General features: G+C 40.2%; 1 protein-coding gene across 2 annotated transcripts in view; it reads right to left on the reverse strand.

The window, feature by feature from the left end:
- LOC144784600 (ATP-dependent translocase ABCB1-like) overlaps positions 1-23,288 on the reverse strand; it is a 223,057-nt gene that overhangs the window by 151,097 nt on the left and 48,672 nt on the right. Inside the window, exons 2-4 of one of the 2 annotated variants that reach the window (XM_078663506.1) lie at positions 8,603-8,692; positions 1,305-1,395; positions 1,166-1,223 (exon numbers count right to left, since the gene is read on the reverse strand). In XM_078663506.1, coding sequence (XP_078519632.1) covers positions 1,166-1,223; positions 1,305-1,395; positions 8,603-8,651 — 198 coding nt within the window. In that variant the 5' untranslated portion in view covers positions 8,652-8,692. Of the gene's footprint in view, positions 1-1,165; positions 1,224-1,304; positions 1,399-8,602; positions 8,693-23,288 lie in introns of both variants that reach the window. The other variant, XM_078663505.1, reaches the window with a different exon arrangement.

A 23,288-nucleotide genomic window follows, 5' to 3' on the forward strand; every position in this document is an offset into this window, starting at 1 on the left:
CACTGACAAAGTACCTTGGACGGAGCAAAAATCCTGTGAAGACTTGATGCAAGGAATCGAGGAGGCGCCGCATTTTCTTTGATCCGTGGATGAAGGCGAAGAGTTGATGCTGATCCGCGCAGTTGATTAAGACTTCACCAACAAACTGTTTTACAATGCAGGCACTGTTCCATCATCAAGCTGAGCTGTCTGTTGAGCACACACAGTCCATCGAGATGATGTTGTCGATCGGCACCGAAGGATAATGCGTTGGTTCCGATAGGCACAAAGTTGTCACTGCTTCGATTTTGACTGTTCTGGACAGCAGAAATTCCCTTTCAAGGGCCCAGGCCTGGATTGGCACCCCTTGGCAGAGTAGGACTCACAGATAGCAGAGTCCAGGTGCTGTTGCAGAGTTGAAGGAAGCTTCTGATGGCCTTGAGACTTTATAATAGGTGGCAAGCCAGCAAATCCCTTGGGGTCACTCTGGGTTCAAGTGAAATGGGCCCAGCCCTTATCCTCAGCAGGAAAGAGATCAGCAGGCAGCAGGGCAGCTCAGCAAAGCAGAAAGCAGTTCCTTCAGAGCAGCAGTCAGGCAAAGTGGCACAGCAGTCTTTACTCCTGGCAGAGTTCTTCACAGGTCTAGTAGTGTACTGTCTTGGTAGGATCAGAGCCCCATTACTTATACTCATTTGTGCCTTTAAAATGGGGGTGAATTCAATGCAGTCCCTGGAAGTGCACAGGTTTGGGGAAGACCACCCTAAAGATGACAGGTGTAACAGATTGCTAATAACATTTTATTGCAGGATGCGTTCCTTCTCTCATGTGCATCTCAATACCGTAGATTTATTGATCAGTGTTTTTAATCCCCTCAAAACATCTGGATCACAGAACCTGCACCCAGAGACCTGTTCTCAGGCAATTCAATGCACACTGAAACAGCTTAAAAGTTTTTTTTTTTAATTAGCAGCTGCTTACTCTATGCTACCTCGAGCACCGAGACGTGCCCTATGCATATATTGAATAACATAACAGTAGGATTACTGATTAATTGTTAGTCATAACCTATAGAACATTTCTTTTCAACTGACACATTGATATGACATACAAAATACACAGATGGGATTGAAAATATGCATAATTTCAAGAAGACAAACTGTAAGAGAATCCCAGTGCATATACCTACCAGCTCCATCAATCCGACCATTGCCTTCGGCGCAGCTGCTTGCTTGGCAGTTTTATCTCTAAAACGAAAAGCAGACAATAAGGCTGTGCAAAATATTGCAAACACTGTAGCTGAAAATTGTGACAAAAGGGAAACCTACTTTTTTTTTTTACTCTTCTTAGCAGTCCCATTTTGAACAGGTTTTTCGTCATTCTCAAAGCTTGGATTCTCATAGCCGTCTATGGGCACATCTGCTGTAAAATGTAACTTAGTTAGACAGTTTTACAATTCAGCTGGAAACTCTTCATTTACTTTTCATTGAAACTACACTTAACACCTTATGGAAGGACAAGATCAAAAATTATTGTTCAAAAACAATAACGAGAACGCATTAAGTAAACATGTGTGGTCCCTAGCTAAGTGTGTCAAAGATGGAAGGTTTGAAATATTTATAAAAGAGGAGGTCATGCTTTTGTAGTACCTCTTTATAGATTAGAAGGGAGAGGAATTGCCAATTTTAAATCACGGAGAATTCCTTTCACCATATTAATTCAGGATTTCATGTGAAAAGAAAAAGCTAATCATGATCTTTTTAGATGCTGAATGAGGATTTGGTTTCTCAGGGAATTTATGTTACTTAATTAATCCGCATCTTGGATTAGTCTACTTCAAACAGCCTGAGAAGTGTGGGTTTCACCTCCTTCTTTGAAAGAACAAGATGAAAGGATTTTTTTTTCTTCAAAAGTTCATTTCCTCATTCATCTTATTCATTTATTTTTCTAGACCTCACCTAGTATGAAGCGGATTTGAGGGGTTGGGCAGATCCACCTCTTTAGTTATAAATTGCCCTGGTACCATCACCTGCCCGGGATGAAGGAATTTGAAGAGGGAGAAGTGAGACCAGGAGACCCACCTCCCAGGCCATATTTGGCCCTGGGGAACACCACCACCCCGTGTGAAGGAATTTGTGAATGACGTGGGGAGATAGTGGTCCCCAGGTCATGGTATAACCCAGAAGGGGGGCTGCACAGCCCCCTCCCCCTCTCTTCAAATTTCTTCACCCCAGTTAGGTTGTTGTCCCTGGGATCATTTATAGCTAAGGAGGGGGTCCACACGCCCCCCCTTCTTACTTTTTTGAATTAAGCCCCAGGGAGGTGGTGGCTCGCAAGGCCATAAAAGGCCTATGGAGTGGGCGGCCCCTCGTCATGTTTTATCCATCACCTGGCTCCGGAGAGGTGGCGGTCCCATAGCGGGAATGAGGAGGGAGGATTCATGCACCCCTTTCCTATAGTATATATTAAAATAAGCCCCAGGGACCTGGCTCACTGCTTTTGTTAATTTGTTTGCCTCCAATTCTCATGATTTCGCAGCAAATGTTTTTTTTATATTTGTTTTTGCTCTGGCGGGATCCCTGGACGACCCCAGTACCAGGGCTAGGGGGCCATGGTATTCCTACCCTGCCCCTTCTCTTTATTTTTATGTTTTCTTTGGGACTAGGCTGAGGCAGAGTCACAAGATGGCTGCCAAGTCTTCCTGGTTCAAGAGTTGACAGCCAATTAGATTTATGTACGAGATGGGGAGGATTTGCGAAGTGTTCGCACCTCTATATGTACAAGTTCGTTTTTTTTTGTATTTTCAAACCACTGAATGGATTTACAATGAATATTTTTTACCTCCTCGATCTAGACCGAGCTTTCTGCCAAATGTGGCGCTATTCCGTTTAGCAGTTTGTGCTGTAGTCGTGCCTGAAACCTATATAGGAATTAACATGGGAAGCTTTTTTTTTTTATTCCCCTCCTTTTTTTCTTGTTCCTCTCATGACGGATCGACCCAAAAATGTCCATGCACACCGAGATAGAGTATGGCACATTTGGGGTAAACTTTGGCACCTTTGGATGGAGCCAAAGTTATAAGCAACTCAGTAAACAATTTTCCTATGGAAACTAGGTACTGGCGAGTGGCAGTAGGTAATATATATACACACATATACACATACATAAGAATTTCGAATAAATTCTAGGAGAAGATACACCTGAATATATTGTACCATTAAATGGGAAGGTAGTAGGCATTCTTAATGGATTGATGGGGAACAATTGTGTTGCATCTCTTCACTTATCAGAACATGAAAGATTTAGGTGGTGTGGGGTGTACAGCTTTTGTTTTTTGAATTCCAATGCATTAAAGGGTCAGTAGGGCAGTAGCGTGGACCTGGAGCATCTTGCTTCAAAAGGAGAAAGCAGACTTCTTGGAAAAACGACAGATGCGTGCGATAGGATTACAAATATGATAATTGATAGCCCATGTTTACTGAAAAATTTTCTGAGTGCAAAATTATTGGCTTTACTGTAATTGTAAGCATGAATCCGAGCACAACTGTGAGCGGCATAGTGGGTAATCTTTTATTCTAAGGGACTTTTATTATCACAAATTCACTTTCAATATGCAATTCCCACTTTCACAATAAAAAACTTGCATGTCTGAATAATCTTTTTGAAATAGTTGAATAAAAAGATAAATGTGGAAAAACCTGTTTGCTCATTTTTTTGTTGATAAAAGTAAAACTGTGAAATAATTCTAACATGAGAAAAACATAAACATAGTAAAATTCACCTTAAAGTAATCTACAGTGCTCATATTCAATGTTTGAAAAAGTTTGTGTGCAATGCATTTGCTCCTCCAAACTCTTTGCACAACCTTTGCTTGCCTCAGGTAGCACTGGCATAATTTTCGACAACGAAGATCTTCCTTAAAGCATTCGTTGGAAGACAAATCTAACTATTTTAGTTTTTGATTCACAAGACAGTACACATTGGCAGAAAAAAATATAATTTTCAAACCAAATTGTAACTCTTTAAAGAAGAAACACAGAAATACTCGCAGTTTTGAACTACTTGTTTTTTGTTTTGAATCACGTTTCGGCATGAAAATTGCTTTCCGCATATTGAAGTTCTACAGGTTGTTTTTTATTAAACACTAAAACAGTCACACTACTCTTTGAAATGACAACTTTTGAGCAAGGTCACAATGTGCAAAATAAGCTGCTACTACTTACCACCTTTATACCTTGCCTTGCACACTATGTTAAGTGGGGCAAACAAATAAAGGAGCTCCGTTTGCTACTCTGTGTAACATTTGTGAAAACCTTGTATTTCGGGCCCTGGTTTTGGCTACGGAAAAAAAACCACTTACATTGCTCACTGTACAAGCATGAACAATCAAATAATGGATAAATAACTAAACTAAACTTCAAGCAGTGTCTTTCCCAGGGATGGCTGTATACATTTCTTTTTTTATACTTGTTTCCTTGGGTAGTACTGTTTATATTATTCTAAGTAGTAGGTATGCAAGAGTCTATGAATTTACCTTCCATCACTTTCTAGTATCAGCGTTTCTTCGGCTTGTAAGAGATTCATGTGGAAGACTGATGATCCCAGTCAGGTTAGAGGGCTCCCCTTAGGCATCTTTCTTTAAATAAGGTCTTTGAGCGGACACACCTACACAGCGCGTGTTTGATGGGAATGCAGTTTCATATGTACTGGTAGTTTCTTGAACAGGGCTCAGGCCCATTAATTATTTAAATCTAGAGGTGTGATACTACAAGCCTTTATTCAGGAATCACTTTACCTGGCCTGTACATCTGACACTAGCTCTGCACTTCCATCCAGATAGAGTTTCTCACTTGCAATGCAAAACTTGTTTTTTTAAAGTCCTAATTCGTGTTTTCCCCCCAAATAATTAGCAAGTTCAGAATTCGCTCTTTACATTTAAACAGAGTAATCTTGATGGGTTGTGAAGCATAACCGCTTATATAGCATGTGAAATCAGACTACAAAAATAAGGTTTGAAAAAAAGTCACGTCTGAAAAGGAAACTGCAAAAACACTTACGTTTCATAAATATCTCCTTTCAAAAATATTTACATTTTATTTTTAGCCTTTTATATAGTGCGAACAAGACCCTGTCGGGTGTCAGAGCGATTTACAAGAACAACAAAAGGTAGTTATAGTACAAACGATAAGCAATGTAGATCAACAAGGTATTGATCATAAAGGCAAAAATACAGAACGAGTAATAGGAGGAAAGAAAAGAGCAAATAGTCCCTTATAGGTAATGGAATGGGGAAACTGCATTTGGTGTCATGATGATCTCAGGCAAGCAGAAATTAGAGTCACACCTGTGAGGAATCAGTTTTGAAGTAGAACTTGTTCTTTTTTGAAGAAGGAAGTGGAAGAGTTGCACCTGGTCTCCGTAGGAAGAGGGTTCCAGATTTTTGGGGCAATGCAAGGCTTGATTGTAGGTTTTCTTTTTGTTTAATTTTTGTAGCTTAAGTAGGTCAGACAGGCAATTGTGAGACGGATCCTAGCCTCGTTTGACAGCCAATTCAATGAGACCAGGCCAGGGATGATGTGATTCCTTTTTTTTGAGCCAGTGATGAACCTTGCTGCTGCATTTAAGGTAGCCTTCAGCGGGGAAAGTTTAATTTTCGGTAGGCTCAAAAGGGTTGCACTACTATAGTCTGATATGGATATTGCAAGAGCTTGAACCACTGTTTTGAGATCTGATGTTGGGAGGAAAGATTTTAGTTTCCTTAATGCTTGTAGTTGATGGTTAGCGCCTCTGATGCGGTCACTGATGTGATTTCTCATGGAGAGGTTATTGTCCAGAATGATTCCTAGAGCTATAGCGGAGTTAATGATATGTGGGGTACAGTTCAAGGCAGTAAGATGTGGGAGCCAGTCTTTGATCCTGGGGGTGATGCTGGGCTGTGAGAACAGTAAGAAATTGATATTTGCGCATTGAGTTTGAGGTGGTTATAAGTCAACCAGTGTTGAGTTTTTGTCAGTGTGTTATTGAGGGTGCTGATGTGTTCAGGAGAGGTAATTTCATGTACATGTGGTAGGAGATGTATGAGAGTTTGAGAATTTAGGTTAGGGGCTCCATGTATGGGTTAAACAGAATAGGGGTTAGAGTACAACCTCGAGGGATGCCCAGCATGGCAGGGGATGGATTGGCTAGAGCGTGGTTGATTGTGATGCACTGTGATCTGTTGTGTAGAAATTAAGAGAACCATTTTAATACGGTACAGTACAGACGGATCCTGCTTTCTAATAGATTCAGAAGATTATCCTTGATAGTGTTAAATGCAGCTGACAGGTCAAGTAAGATTAGTAAGCAAGTTTCGTTCTGATCAAGTGAGGATAAAGCATCATCAACGTGTACCAGGGCAGTTTTGGTGATATAGCCCCATCTGAAACCAGATTGACATTGGTTGAAGAGTTGGAATTGCTCGATGTGATTTCTAACCAGTAGGTGTACATATTTCTTTTCCCGGAGTTTGGCCAAAGTTGGGCCGTTAAAGATAGGGCAGTAGTTCTTTGGGTCGAACTGGTCGGAGTTGGCATTTTCTGATGGAAATACCATGGCCAGTTTTCAGACAATCTGGTATTGAGCCTTGGGTGAGTGAAGCATTGATGATGCTAGTCCGTAAGGGGTGAGTGGTCTCATTGGGGAGTTTGGCGGGAAGAAGAAAATTGTTGTGGTTGGAGTTTTTAAGAAATCAGCACTTTTCAGATGTTACTTTCAACGGTTATAAAGCTGGACCAGGCAGCATTGTTTTTAGGTTTAGGAGGAGGTTTCTTGAGCATTCATTCAGAGCATAAGGGTGGGTTGTATCGGGGTTGGATATGTAAGAGATTAATAGTGTTCTGTGGATCAGTGGTGATCTGCATGGTTTTCTAGGCAAAGAGGAGGAAAAGGTTCCATTATTAGGTAGGGTGTTGTTGTCTAAGGAAGGGGCAATACTTTTCCAGTTTGTTTGTTTTTTGACAATTTCAGAAAGGTTTTTTGGTCGATTTATTGCTGGATCCAGCTAAATATGAACAAAATTCTGCTTGCATTGTGAAATGTGCCTAATGTAGGCGATCCATCTTTGTCAAAGGAGTTTGAGGTTCATTGTATAAGGGGTAAGTCTCCATGCTCATTCAGCAAGTCTAAGGCATCAGAGTTCCTGATTAAGCTTACAGTTAAACCAAAGGTTTGAGGTTTTATACAGAACTCTTTAGTTATTTGGGAGCAATAGTATCCATGATTTTTGACAAGGTCATGAGCATCATACATATTGGGGGGGAGGGAGCAGGCTGCCATTATTAATATTAGATAGCATGATTGAGTTGATGTTACGTGGGTCACTGACCCAATGTTTAGCATTCACGTGTTGTCCACTGGAGAGGACCACCCTCTTAGGTATGAGGAAGTAATGTAATGGTGGTCAGTCCAGTTGCAAGGTAGGATGGATTCAAATTTGATTGGTGTTCTCTTTTTCAATGGTTAAATCTAAGGTGTCCCCTCTGTTATGGGAGGGCAGTTGCAGGCTTTGATATGGTTTAGGTCCTGGAGGAAGGATTTTAAACAGTTCACCAAAGGGTGTTGGACCTGGTCCTTTTTGCAGGACTATCCAAGAACATTTTGCCTTCCTCCTGGATTTTTTTGACCGGTTTTTGTTGGTTTTAGGACTCTGGCACTTCTGATCAATGCAAAAGTGCATGTGCTCTATCTTATAAAAGTGGTAAGATTGGTCTACATCTGTTAGGCATATTTAATTAATTTACCTTCAAGTCCATTGTACCGAGGTATCTCATATACCCAGAGCCTGTAAATGAAATGCTACTAGTGGGCCTGCAGTGCTGCTTGTGCCACCCACCAAAGTAGCCTTTCAAACCTGTCTCAGGCCTCTGCCACTGCAGGGCATGTGGTGCAGTTTACTGCCACAGTGATGTGGACATCTAAATTGGACGAGTGGAGTAAATCAAATGACTCGGATTCAGACCTTTCATTAAAACCTAGCAGTAGAAGATGAAAGGGTCGAGGAACACCACAACCTTTCTACCAACAGGCGACGTAGTGCCCACCACAACCTTGGTCTTAAACGCCACATCCCTTCAACACATGTGCCCCCCTTTGGAGACCCGTCTTACCAGCCTTTTTTAGGCAAGACAGAGGAAGAAGAGGACGAAGAAGAGGCAACATAGGCCGAACAACTATTTCCCTGATCCTACTACTAGCCATGTAATCAAACATGGGAGATTTGGAGTTGGAGTAGAAAATGAACCCAAAAGTGAAATGTATAGGAAATTAGTTTAGCTTGAATCATGAATTATTATTTGTAGGGGTATAGATCTCGAGATCAAGATTCAAGCACTCTATATTTGATGTATTTTTGTTATAGATGTTTTTGCTGTTTACGTTTTCATATGGAACCAACCTCTTGAATCCGGAAGGAAAGCCTAGCCACCTCATGTTTATTCTAAAAGAAACTGCAAGCCATATATTTAACCTACTGAAACTTTTAGAAACCACATTTGACCATGTCGTTCAGGCACACTGCTTATATTCAAGATAGCCTCAAAATCTTGAATTTCAACACCAGAAAAGAAACGAATATTATCACTCTGCTTACCAAAATCAGCAATGTTCTTCTCTTGGTAGGTTGGGATTTCTTCCTTCATCTCACTTGAATTGGTAAAGTTCCTTGATTGTGCTGGAATTTCTAAGATCATAAAATAAATATATAACTCCGGTTGGTTTTGTGTTAATCACGCTGTACAGATATTGTTCGATTGACAGCGGTTTATTACCTTGTTTTATCAGTTTGCCAAGGTTCATAACATTCTCTTTTAAACATTGTCATTGCATGTATAACTATTTATATATATTATGTAGATGAAGATGCACAGAGTCTGGTATGCTATTTAGAGTGCGAGGAGGCGGCCGCTACTACTCATGCGGTATCCTCCCCTCCAACAATGGTAATAAATAGCATATTTCGCTCTGTGCATTTACATATATGATTTTTTGAAATGCTACTTGGCTATATCGAGTCCTCATAAACACATATAAACATTTAAGTAGAACCAGAGCACACAATCTCGTTTCTTAGGGCCGCGGTGAGAGCACAGACGATCTGAGTCTGATGGTTCCGTCATGAACATGGTATTTGACTCCAGGACAGTAATGTACAAAAGTCAAAATGTCAGACTTTGTTTATTGCTAAACTTTCTCAAACGAGCATGTTTTATTGGACCACGTGACTAATTAAAGTTATAAATATTGAAGCTTCACACAGGTAAACTACTCAAAGGCAGAACACATTGTGTTGCACACTTTACCTTGAACAAAATGCTATTCACACTCACAATAATACACATCCTAAGAAAACACTCATCTGCACGTATCTGGCACATGGAGCTTCCTGTGTTATATATTCGGAAATTTGGAGTCTGCCTGCATCCTGCGTGGGGGTAATGGTTTATTACAAAATAAAAGACCGGATGGAGGTATCCGACTGAGATCAAACCAGACTCTGGCTCATCAAATATGTGTTCATACGCGGAGACAGGGGTAAGCAACTTCAATGTTAGAAACTGAACGAGTCCAAACTCCACCGGATGCAAAAGAAACGGGGCATCCACAGAGCACCTCGTGACAGTCCTGCTCGTGTAGTCATTACAAGTCTTCTTGCTTTCTTACACATGCCACATTTGCACAGGAGTCTGCAAGTTCGCCGCTGTAGACATGTACACATAACTTTCTTATAGGAGCCCAGAATTATATTTTCATTTCCGGTATCACACAATGTTTATCAGCTAGCATTATTGGTTTGTTTTATAGTCAATTGATAGTACTGTGTCTCCATGAACCATCTTTGTGTTGGTTCATTATGTAACATTGGTTATGTATTTTACTTTCATCTTTGGCTAGGTTAAATTGGAGTGAGGTCACTGCTTCGTGGAATCATTCAGGACATGTTGTCTTTGCTTTTTCGAGGCCAACAGGCATGTTAGAGGAATGAGGGGCATGTTAGCGTCTTATTCAGCATTCACATCTCACATGCCTACTCATTGACACCGATTTGCATCTTAAATTACAATTCGTCACTTAATTCAGGAATGAATCATAGTATCCCTAAACGAATCGCAAAGAATATTTTTTTTATGTTTTAGAAAGTGCATTCCATGTTTTATTGCAACTGCCACGTGACTGGTCTCTTAAGACTTCTAATGCGTTTTCCAGTAATAAAGGTGCTTCCAACTAGGGTCTGTATCAATTAATGAGGGGGGGGGCTTGTGCATCACCAATAAATCATGTAAGAACAGGTACGTTCATGCCAAATCCAAACTCCTGAAATTGGTGAAAAAATGTAAAGCATCATTTTTTCACCAATTTCAGAAGGATGGATTTGGCATGAACTTACTAGATGTAAAATTTAGAACCATTTTCTGTTAACCCGTTCAGTACCACACATAATTTATATGTGATACACAAGCCTTTACTCATGTTCACCATCAAAAGTCGAGTTGTTGTTTGAGATTTGATCTGTGTACTAGATAAAGATTCAGTTTAAGTTTATTCTTTTTTTATAGGATAAAGCCCCTGATGAAGGGCACTGCCTGAAATGCATTGGGCGTATTTATGTTACAGATATATGAATCCAATCAGAATCATTTATTATGGACATTAAGAAATGAACAAAGAATGAAAGTCATGAAAAGTAAATTGAAAAAATATAAAGAATTCTTGCAAAGAATATTACACCTTTGGAATAATTTAATTTCAAGTGATCTTAGAGTGTGTTTTGGGGACGCCCCCCATAACCCGGTGACAGCGCATCATAGTCAAGTTTATTATCCTCATACTCAGGAGGATTCACCAATCAGCAACATTAAATGAATTAATATATTTTCAGCAAACAAGTATACCAGTGAGTGCATTACCCTAACCGTGGTCCTTACACCGTCTAAAAGTGGTGTTTCTTAAAAAGTAATGTAAAATCCAAATATATCAGTAAGCAGGATTTATCACAACTATTCTAAATATACCAAACATGGGAGCCCTACTCCTTTCTGATAAGGCATTACCACTTAAACATATATAAGAGAATTCCCAATACTTGCCTATGAGAGGGCTAGGCCTCACAGAGGGAGAAACAAAATAGTATGTTTGTCATTACCAGGTCATGCCCCACATAAAGGCACATGTTGCAACTTTTACTTACACAGCACCCTGACGATAGAGCTACCTAGGGCCTACGGGTGTTTACTAAAAGGATACTTTATGGCTTGGAAAGTAGCTTTAAATGCCAAGTCAAAGTGGCAGTAAACTGTGCATGCAGGCCCTGCAGTGGCAGGACTGAGATAGGTTTGAAAGGCTTTGTCAGTGGAGGGCACAAGCAGTGCTGCAGGCGCACTAGTCACATTTAATTTACAGGCCCTTGGTACATGGCATACCCTTGGAGAAGGGACTTACCAGTAAATCAAATATGCCAAACAGATGTAAACCAATCATACCATGTTTTAGAGGAGAAAACATATGCACTCTAACACTGAAAAGCAGCGGTAAGGTGGCCAGCGTCGTTAAGCCAACAAAATGAAGTTCAATAAGAAAAAAGCCAGAGGAAGTAAAAAGGTTTGTGAATAACCCTGCAGAAAGGGTCAGGTCCTACAAGTATCTTCACTGAAGTATAACTAACATGTTTATCTTCAATGTAATTGCTAGTGCAAAACCTCACCCAGTTCACTCTTTAAGACATACGTCAGTTATGAGATCGCCAAAATGTCCTATGGGACACAATCATGTGCTCATGAAGACACAGCAGCAGTAAGGAAGGTGAAGGCTGACTTCCTACGGAAGTTGACTCTGGATTGAAACCTATAAGGCTAAGGCAAGCAATGCCCCACACTGTATTTTTACACTACTGAAAAGGTAAAAAGAGGAAAGAAACTCAATGACGAGTGCCATCAGCGATCAGCATCAAAAAATCAAAACCGGCACTCTGCATCTAGAACACAAAGGCTATGTGGATGAAAAACATTTACATAAGGCACACTTCAAAAAGTCACCCAAACATGCGTCATTTAAAGTAGGCATGCCAGTGAATTTTTTAGGGTGCGGTGGGTTGGAAAGGGGACAAAGGGAAATTAATAGAACATTCTATAGGTTCTATTTTAGGAAACACACAGATGCCAAACTAAGGGCCCATTTGGATGGAGGGTGAATCGCCCCTGCCGTGCCAGTGGTAGTCACCGCCGGCCCGGCCGGGGCGATCCGCCCGCTATCCTTGCAGTAAAGACCCCCTGCCATATTACAATGGCTGGGGGGTCCGCGACGGATAGAAAGATCGTCCGCCGCTTTTCCGCCCGGTTGACAAGTCGACCCGGCGGAAAAGGATTCAATATGGTGGCGGTGGCTGAAAGACACCGCTAGTCATATTACAATGTGGCCGTGTACATGCCTTTTTGTGGCATGAAGGCATGCAGAGTCTGCCTGTGGGGGCCCGTTGCGGGCCCCCAGGGACTCCGGGGGGTGGAGGGTGCCTATGGTACCTGCCTGTCTTTCAATGAACAACGTGGAAGGCTCCGTGCGGTTCCTGTCACATTGTGCATTGAAACGCACAACCTGCCTCTGTGGCATTGCGGCGGGCGGTGCTCTCTGCACCGCCTGCCGCAATATTGCAGATGCTCCATGCGCCCACCAGTGGGGCAGGTGCCTTCTAATTGGGAGTGCGGGACCGCCGCACCCTCAGCGGGCGGTCCCTTTTTCCGAGGGTATGGTGGGCGGACAAAGTCCGCCCGCCATACTAATGGGACCCTAAATGTTTACTGGCCCATATTAACATAGGGGCAAACTGTAAATGGCAGTTAGCTTGGCACTTCTCAGCAGAACTGCTAAGTAGTAATACACAGCACATGTACGAAGCTGCTATACCATTTAAGGACAGTACTAACACTTGTCAGTAGACTTTTGTACCTTTACTGGATCACTACCACCATCTTTAGGCTTCCTATTATAATATACTCCTCTGGGACTACATTAGCTGTGCAGTGTTAGGGACTGTTCATACAAAAAAGCCTTGGTAATAACGGTACAGCCCCTGTCCTCTTCTACAGGATTGATGCACATTAAAAAGGTCAGTACCTGCACTTTTCTGCAGTGAGCAGACCTTTAGTGACTAAGTAGTTGCTTCCATTTAAACATTCCAGCATGTGAAACGATCAAACACAAATATTCCCAAACTTCAAATTGTACAAATCCCATATCTAAGTAAGAAATAAATAGCACACTTTATAAACGACCCCAGGCATTATTTTCTTAATGAATATTGCTACAATTACATATCAGGCTACATGAGAAAACCCCTACCACCCTTTACTCACACCACTCCAAACTCTTTCATGGAAACAGATCAAATGAAAAGAGCCCATTGAGTATTCCCTGGCCAGTGCCCTCAACAACATATATTCAAAAATATCTTCATTGTTCTATATCGTTGGCAATCATATGAAGGAAGGTATAGATATAGATTTCACCACAAATGCTCCTTTTGATTCACACCTCCTATAGGCAACTAAGTTGCTTGTGTATATTATTAATTCTGCCTCTGTCAGGCAGTTTTGGAGGTGAAGAAAACAGAGCCCGTGCAAACTAAGCGCCTGAGCCCAGTGGCATCTGCTTGCCGACAGACAGGGGCAGGAACTTGGCGAATGGCAGAGAATGCATTAATCTCCACTGGTCGCTGTAACTGCACACAGAAAAACTGCCCACAAACTCCCTTCACTGAGGTGGTACGCACTCCCCACACCACAACCGAACGAGGTAAAAACATGAATGGGAGAATAGCATCTACTATTCAGAACAATCAGGAAAGAGTGGAAAGGTTAAAATATGAATACAAAAACGGAACCTGTGACCCAACTCTAGAAACTGACTGCCACCTGTTTTCCATTAGAAAAGTCAACTCAAGCTACACATTTTTGAAAAAAGCGACCTACGAATGGTAACATCAGATTATGGATGGGCTATGTTACAGCTATATTCTTGCAAAAGAATCTGAGCATAAGGAGGCAAACAAAAACTCCAGCAATGAGAGCAATTCTTAAGCAGCACGCCTCATCAGAACGTAAAGCGCACTGTGGTAAATGAAACTAGCAAAGACAATATTTCCCGCTGTAAGTGTTCCTGCAAAATATACTTAACTGAATAAAGATATTATGGTTACATTGGTCCATATTTATAGGGAAAATCATGTATTCCTATGCACATGTGCATGCCTAGGTACATAGGAGATTTTCAACTTTTTCACCAGATCCACCGATGGGAAGGTTTAGATTTTTCTTAATGTCTAGCATACTTCTGTCTCCACCAAAGATAGGCTGAAAACAGATCAGCATGGAGAAACAGTGCTGGGATATTGCTCGCTCTGTCACTACCGATCAGGATCGAACCAACCAAAGAAACATCACAATTCATGTCTATACCAGCTCAACTGGAAAGAGCAAGTCCCCCTCACTGTGTTATCAGATCTACACGCCCAGCATAAACAAGAAGGGACCCAAAAGATGGCTCATGCAAGATGTTGTGGCAATATGTTATTGTTATATGACTTTCCCCACGAATAATTGCAGCTCTTTCAAAGTTAAAACTGGAGGCTGCTCACACAATGCTGTCTACATGAACCTTGACAACTAATCACAGGTGTCCGCCAAATACTACTTTGCAATAAATTCACAAAACCTGCCCCCGTCCATTCTTTATCAGCGCAAGAATGATGTTGTTTGTCTTGGTAGGTGTCAAAGCTTTACTGTTTTTAGTGTGCCATTTTCATGCAAACGTACGATAAGATATACACAAAAATGCATGACTATTAAACTATTTTAACAGTTATATAATACCGACAAACGGGTGACACCTTACAGAATAGAAAGGTGAGAATTTAAAAGGACTTCCATTGTACAAACCAAAACTAATTAACTCAAAATTAATGTTACTTTAAATGGAAAGTAACAGAAGCCACATGTAAGTGCCTCTTTAAGTGCTGCGGATGAGTTAACATCGACAAACAAGGACAAACACTGCAGGTAATATGAAATATTCTTCTACTGTCACATGATGCTAAAGCAGTGGCTAGTCAAAATATTGAAAATTATAAATCGACCCACACTAATACCGAGTTGATAATATCGAAGGGACAGAATATCGATGGAAGAATATCGATGGACAGAATATCGACCCTAAGGTAAGTAATACCGATTTTATTTATATTGATGTAAGTAATATCGAAGTTAGTAATATCAATATCAAATATATGGATGTTACTAATATGTTTATTATGTATCAAATCTGTTTTTTGTTGTGTTTTACTGGTTTTAAAATATATGTATACAATTTTTATATGTTAATAATTTTTTAAAGTCAATTTTGTGTTTTAATATCGTAGCGCGTTGTAGGTTTATAGGGGAATAGGGTGGGAAGTAATTTAATTGTAATTAGGTAATAATTTATTTTCATTTATTGGTATTGATAATTATATTGTTAATTAATTATTTTTATTAATTGATAATTATGTTAAGTGTATTATTTTATTAATGGAGTGTGTTGTGTGTTTATAGGGGACTAGTGTTGGGAGAAATTGAAGTCTAATTAAGTAATTATTAAATGTATTGTTATGTATTGAGAATTAATTTACTAGACAATTATTAATTGGTAAATATTTCAAATGTTTATGTTTCCGTTATGAACATGAATTTATTGCGGATTAATCACTAATTGGCAATTAAATATTGTGAAATATTATTTGCTTTGTTTCGTTAATTTATTAATAAGTAATTATTCATTGGTAATTAATGTTTAATAGTTTTATTTTTGGGTATAAAAAATTATGTAATTGCTCTATATTTTTAATTGGTAATTACTTTAATAATTATTTGTTTTTTTGTTAAAAAATTATTGTTCAATATTTATTTTTTGGTAATTAATATGTATTAATTATTATTTATTGGTATTTATTATTAATTTATTGTAAATAAAGTATTCATTGGTAGTTAGGTTTTTAATAATTATGTATTGGTATTTGTAAATAATTTAGAGTTATTTCATAATTAATTATTGAAAAAATGATTTTATTCATAAGTATGTTATTTTTAACTTCTACGCTATCCAACACTTTCCCTACTGTTGCACTCCCTGGAGTGGGAATAGTAATTTTTATCCCTACGCTATCCAACACTTTCCCTACTGTTGCACTCTTACGAGTGGGAATAGTAATGTTTATCCCTATGCTATCCAACACTTTCCTTACTGTTGCACTCCCTGGAGTGGGAATAGAAATTAATCCCTATGCTATCCAACATTTTCCTTACTGTTGTTCTTTTTTCGAGTTGGAATAGTAGTTTTATTCCCTCCACTATTTATTATTTTTTGTATTATTTTAGCTAATGTAGTATATATTTAATTTTAAAAATATTAAAAGTAAATATTTTTTTTATTTGTTATACATAATTATTATTTATGTTATTGTTTTATGTGTATAGATGTATTGGTAATTTATAGTATTTTTTAATAATGTACAAGTTATTAAAATAACATTATAAAATAGTTTTAACTATGTTTATTTTATTTATAAGTATTATTTAGTTTATTTTACATATTTTTGTAACCAAAAAAAAGGATATTTTTAATAACGATATTTTTGACATCGATATTTTTGGGGATATTTTTCTACTTACCATGTTGTAGATAGGGTGTCGATATTCTTGACATCGATATTCTTGCTCTGATATTTTTGTAGGTTGATTTTTTGACCTTCGATATTTTGTCAGTGATCCAATTTAACAAATAAGCATTGGAAAGAATGTCATGCTGAAACAGCATTATATGTACTTTAGAATTAATTAAGCGCCGATTTAGATATTTGCAGACGAATTACTCCGTTGCAAGGGGGATGGATGTCCCATCCACCGAAATATAGATCTACTAAAATCCAAAGAGATTTAGAGATTGGGCCCCCTTTAGGATGACGGGCGGACTTTGCCTGCCTCCCATCCTCCCGGTACAAGGGACCACCCGCCATAAGGGCAGGGGTCCCGTGGTGGAAATTAGGATGCGCCCGCCACAGTGGCGAGCGCATCCTGTATTTTTACCATTGCGACGGGTGGTGCTGAAAGCCCCGCCCGCTGCAATGGTAAAAATACATGTTGAGCATTTCAAAGCACAACGTGACAGGCACCGCGCAGTGCCTGCCACGTTGTACTTTGAAATGCAGGGGGGGGGTTCTGGCACGGATGGCGGGCGGATCGCCCCCGCCAGTGGCTATCGCCCCCGCCATCCTAGTGGGCCCCTTAGAGTGACGGTATATCCGTCACCATTGTGATGGAGTAATCCACTGATCTCTAAATCAGGCCATCTGTAAAGTTTTGATGCAGCAGAAAAGCCTACTGAGTTAATGACTTCATAAAAATGAGATACTTCTATTCATATTATTAAGTAAAAAATATTTGAGTGGTACTGAGCACACATGAGGCTGATTTTCTGCACAACCTGGCCTCATTAGCTATAGACTGTCATGCTTTGGCCATGTTCTCCAAAGATACAATGAATGAGCACAGCTTTAAGACTGTTAGGTAATATTGACAGTATAAATGAGAAGGGAAATGAGAAGGGTCGAAAGCATTATCTAAGAGCGGGATACAGCCTTTACAACGACGGCTGAACACCGCATGTCTTTATCATGCAAGATTTTACAATGACTATGCCTGTACGCATTTTCAAAGAAAATGAAAGTATTGTGTGGGTAAGGGTGTATATTATATATATATATATATATATATATATATATATATATATATATATATATATATATATATATATATATATTCACTGAAACAAACAAACAAAGGCAACAGGGATGTTATAGTTAGACTCAGATTTCCCTTGTACAAAACCAGTGAATTTCAGCAGTTACAGTTACCTGACCCAACTATAACTTAAGCCCCCACAACGCATTGCTCATGACCTCACATATTTCATCACTCATTACATGGTCAGTGACATTATTGATGACATCATCCATAGAATCACTCACACACCCACTCACACTCCCATACCACCTCTCGTGCACACTCTCACACAACCATTCACATAACAAATCACAGACTCCTGCAAATACCAATCCACCCATTCACTCATGCATAGAGGCACTCACACACCCACTCACTCCCTCATTACAACACTAACACAACCTCTCACTCGCCCATACAGATATTCACACAACCATTCACTTACTCACAGTTTTCTAACACATGTACTCAGTCATCTAAACAGTCTGAGACAACCCTATACTCTCCCATAGAGCCTCAGTCACTTACTCACTCATACAACCAATCACACACCAACTCATTCACCCACACACCTACTTACTTACGCATAGTCACTCATACAGACACTTGTACATCTCCTTACTCACACACCCATTTACATACCCTGTCACACATCCATGCAACCACTAACATACTCACACACTCACTATTATACCCACCCACATATACATTTACTCTCCAATACAGACACTGACTCACTTATCTATATGGACACAAAAACTACTCAGTAACTCATGCAACCACTCACACGCCTACTGTCTTACATATACAGCTACTCACAGTCACTAAGTCACCTATACAGCTACTCACATACTCCTTCATACACCTATGCAGCCACTCACAAGGCCACTAACTCATCTAAACAGCCACTCACACACCAGCTCATTAGACAATACACCCATACAGCTACTCCCATACCCACTGACACATTCATACAGCCACCCATACAGCTAATCATATACCCACTAACACATCAATAGTTACTCCCTCTCACACAGCCACTAAGATATTCACTCACATCTATACAGCCACCACGACAGCCACTCACAGACAGATTCTTAATCACTTAGATAACATATCTTAGAAATAGTATCACCCTTACACTTGCTGATATACATATAGATGGACAATAGTTTCAAGCATCCACACGCAGTCAGTCTGAGACTAAATCATCATTCTTCTGCTCAGTCACACCCTTCCAGTTTGGATCCATCCATATGCACATCAGTCTTGGGGACCCTGCTCCTCATGGAAACAGTCCAGCCCGAACTGCCAGGCCAGGTCCCCTTCCTTGGACCGGAAAACAAACATCCTCGGACCAGTTTCAGGGCATCACACCTCATCAGCCTGGCCAGTTTAAATCTAGTGGTGCAGCAAGCAAGTGGCCCATGTCTCGGCATACCCTTTCCACTCGGGTGAACATTGCAAAACAATAGATGGACGGAATGCCTTAAGCAAATACACGGTGGTGATTTTGGAGCAGAGCAGCTATCTACTTGCCCGAGAGCCCAGCTGATGCGAGAGCCCACGGACGCTGCCCCTCCTCTTTTGACACGCTGAGAAAGACGCTGTCTTTTCTCCTGCCGAGAAAATCCAGCTCCGGCGTTTCCAGCCTACCCTTGCGGGTTACTGGGACATCGAGTCCTGAGAGAGAGATACCAGACCTCCTGCTTTCTATTACCCAGGTACGGAGCTGACTAAACCCTTAAAGAGAATTCTTGAGTCAGATTCTTGGCAAAACAAACTTAACTTAAACTGCTACTTACTTACTCCCTCCCACGTATTAGGCTTAGGTCAGGTACACCGGGGTAGGCGTATTTAGAAGCACCAGTTGAGTACGATTAGTCAATGTATATATGTATGTATATATTTTATCAATTTTAAAGTATCATATGGCTAAGAAACCATATCAATGCTTTTACAGTATTATTTTATAATCCTCCTTTTACTGTACGCACTTTACTTTACCATGAGTATTACAATCGTGGCAATTCATTTCTCTTGTATGAGGAAGAAGACTGCTCAATAAATGACACCTTTTATTGAAAACGCCCGTCTCGCTTTTCTCTGCATTCTGGTGCAACTAAGTACGCACATTTGACTGAGTGAAATAGCTGTCTTGTTTTCACACGACTCTAGAGATACACTCTTATTCAGGGAGAGCAAAGTTGTCATGTTTTATGGTTGTCAGAAGCTAATCCCTTCTTGTCTATCCAGGGAGGTTAAACTCCTCCTCGTTTATTCGAGAAAGTTTCTAGTGGCCTCTGAGCTAGCTGGCAAACCTTAAGTCTAATATAGTCAGTAGAGACCTAGATAACCTCAGTCCTACGTCTACACTGCTGAATATATTATTCCAATGCGCAGAGCTTATTGGGAATATAGGAACTACACTACATGGCGCCCAACGTTTGGTAAGGCGATAAATCTAACGCAAGATGTTAGAGTAACTCAGTCGTGCTTTTTCACACAGACCCTTTTTCCCGTAAATACTCCAAAAGACGTCTGGAGTGGGTAAAAGGTTAAAATCCGCCGGAACTTAGTAGGAAGAGATTTCTATGTATAGTTTTTGGTTTAGTCAACGTTGAAGGATACAGTGTTCCAAAATATTGTGCACCTAATCTTTGTTTCCTTGAAACTTGATCTGCAACAAAAACCTTTCTGTCAGTAAAAATGACAGAAAGTGACGACGAAAGGAAGACAGCAAGAATAGCAGCTTAACTCCTAGCAGATGACACAAGTCTCCGAGACAATGACCCGAGTATTATACTCATTCCGGTCAACATAAGGAAAACTATAATTCTTAAACTTATAGAAAATGGACTAACACCACGAGGTGGTATAGTCCTATTTGTAATTGAGGCCCATGAATATCGGCAGACAGAGGTATTCTACACATGGATAAACTTTCCAGCAGCAAATGCTGTAACACACGACTTCCACTATTACAAAGTAGAGGAACCTCTGGATGAGTACACCCCTTTCGAGGAGGTGGAAATCCCACTAAATTACCAAGAGCACCTGCTCTGGTTTAATGGCGCCCAAAACATAATAATCACATCACCAGGCTCGGTCCACTAGGTAGACCAGGAGCAACGTGGCCGGTTCTAGCCAGCTACACACCACATCCAGACATTGAAAAAATGTCAGTGCAGAACTTTTAGCCCAGCTAAAAATAATAATTAAAATACATAGACAATTAGTCTAAAATGTAATGCGGACTTCAACAGTCCAACCAACTGTTAAAATTCCACAGCTGACCCCTCATCAGGGGAACACAAACAAAATTACACCACAGAACATACAATCATGTCTGGGTAAAGTACCCATAAAACGGGAACAAATTCCATTCTGGTTAGCACAAAAAAATCACTCAAATAGAGGCAGTGTTTCCGGATATTACCCCTACTGAGAAACACAGAATTCTGACTATCTGCCTTCCAATGGGGATCGCACCACATGTGGAGGACTGTGACACTTGGGGCACAGTCTTTGCTTCCATTTACACAAAAACACCTGGTGTTCCGTCCATGGCGGTAATACCCGATGTGCTAAGACAGATTCAAAATGAATACGGTCCAGAACCTGCTTTAACTCTGGGTATGAAATTACTAAAAGACTTCAAGCAGGTCTCGGCTATATTATTAGCCAACATAAAAGGAGAAGCAGCATCTGTGGCGATCCGCCAGAAGTTGAAAGAAACAGATATAGCAGAACAACCATTTGAACTTGCCAGAATCATAGAGAAATCCTATGAAGAACTAGGAAGAGATAGTTTGGGTGGGAAACCAGTAAAACCCCAACTAACTGAAAATCCTGAAAAGATATTTATTAAAAATAATCTAAACACTCCAAAAAAGAGCTGGGGTGGAAATAAACAATCCACTCCCAAAGAAAAAAGATTCCAGTCCAGAGTAAGGTCTCCTCGGCGGAGAGATAGATCTCCGGACCAAGGACACAAGTCTCCCCAGAGGGAGCCCTCTGAGAAAAGATACAACCTTAGAAATAGGGATAATTTGAAGAAACCTGATAGATATCAAGATATTGATACACGTCCCTCTCGATCTTTTCAGACTTCCTCGCAGAAATCGGAAAGAAGAGGACGGTCAGAACACAGGGAAGAGCACGTCAAGTCCAAAGACAAGGAACCTGCTCATCAAAGTAAAAAATTACAATTTCCAAAAAAGAAGGTAGCAAGTATTAAAGTAATCAAACATGCCGAGGATACGGAGGACACAGCTGAAAAACGGAGAGTGGGCACAGACAGTGCTAGACAGCACAGCAGAAGTGACCATAGCTCGCAAGATCCTGATGAATCATCTGGAGACAGTGGACACGAATGAATACATTCAGGTGGAAACTGTAGATACCAGAGTTAGCAAACCTCATAAAATATACGAGATAACATTACGTATAGAGGGAGATAAGACTAGGAAAGTAAGGGGTCTATTTTGGGATAACCTTTCCAAAGGCTATGACATCCTTTTAGCGGAGAAAGACTGGCCACCAGAGTTTGTCAGGGAGTGCCCTCATGGCGAAGAAATGATTATGCCTGCCTTCTCAAATCATATTCCAATTCATAGAAAATATACACTTGCAAGAAAGTGGGCGGTAGCCCAAGCTCCTGCATTATATAAAAATCATGTTGGATGGGATGAGGACTCTCCTCCTCACAAAATCCAATTAAAATGTCAACCAACTGCACAAAGGCAGTACCGGATTAAACAAGAAGCTAAAAAAACAGGTCAGGGAGATCTTAGATCAACTTGAATACCAGGGGGTGATTGAAACATGCACCTCACAAATGAACAATCCTTTGTTTCCTGTCTCCAAGCCAGACAATTCATATAGTCTAGTTCTGGACTACAGACACCTTAACTCATGTTGCAAGACATTTGCAGTACAAAACTCACACAGTGCAGCACTAATGTATAACATCGTGCGCAAAAAATACAAAACGACATTAGATATCTCTAATGGGTTCTTTTGTCAAAATATAGCACCTGAAAGCAGGTATTTGACCGCTTTCTCAATAATGAGTTTGCAGAAAAATTTCTGTCGACTCCCACTGGGGTTCAAAATAGCCCAGGTTTATTCTCAACAAGGGTAACAGAGTTACTACAAATGTATGATGATGAGGCATTATCATATGTCGATGACATCTATCTAACAGATTATGACTTGGATACTCACTTGAAAAGAGTGAACACCATAATACTTGGGTTCGCAGCAGAGGGTTACAAATTCAACTTTAAAAAGTCACGAATTGCCCATCTAACAGTCCTGTTTTTAGGATATGAATTATCAAGTGAAGGCAAAAGCCTGGCAGACAATTTCTTAGAGAAGTGCGCTGTACTCCAAGAACCAAAAACGCTGAGGAACTTACAATCAATACTAGGTTTCCTGAATTTCGGAGGAACTTATATTCTAAATTATGCA

Source organism: Lissotriton helveticus, chromosome 10, assembly GCF_964261635.1.
Source record: "Lissotriton helveticus chromosome 10, aLisHel1.1, whole genome shotgun sequence".
Classification (NCBI taxonomy): domain Eukaryota; kingdom Metazoa; phylum Chordata; class Amphibia; order Caudata; family Salamandridae; genus Lissotriton; species Lissotriton helveticus.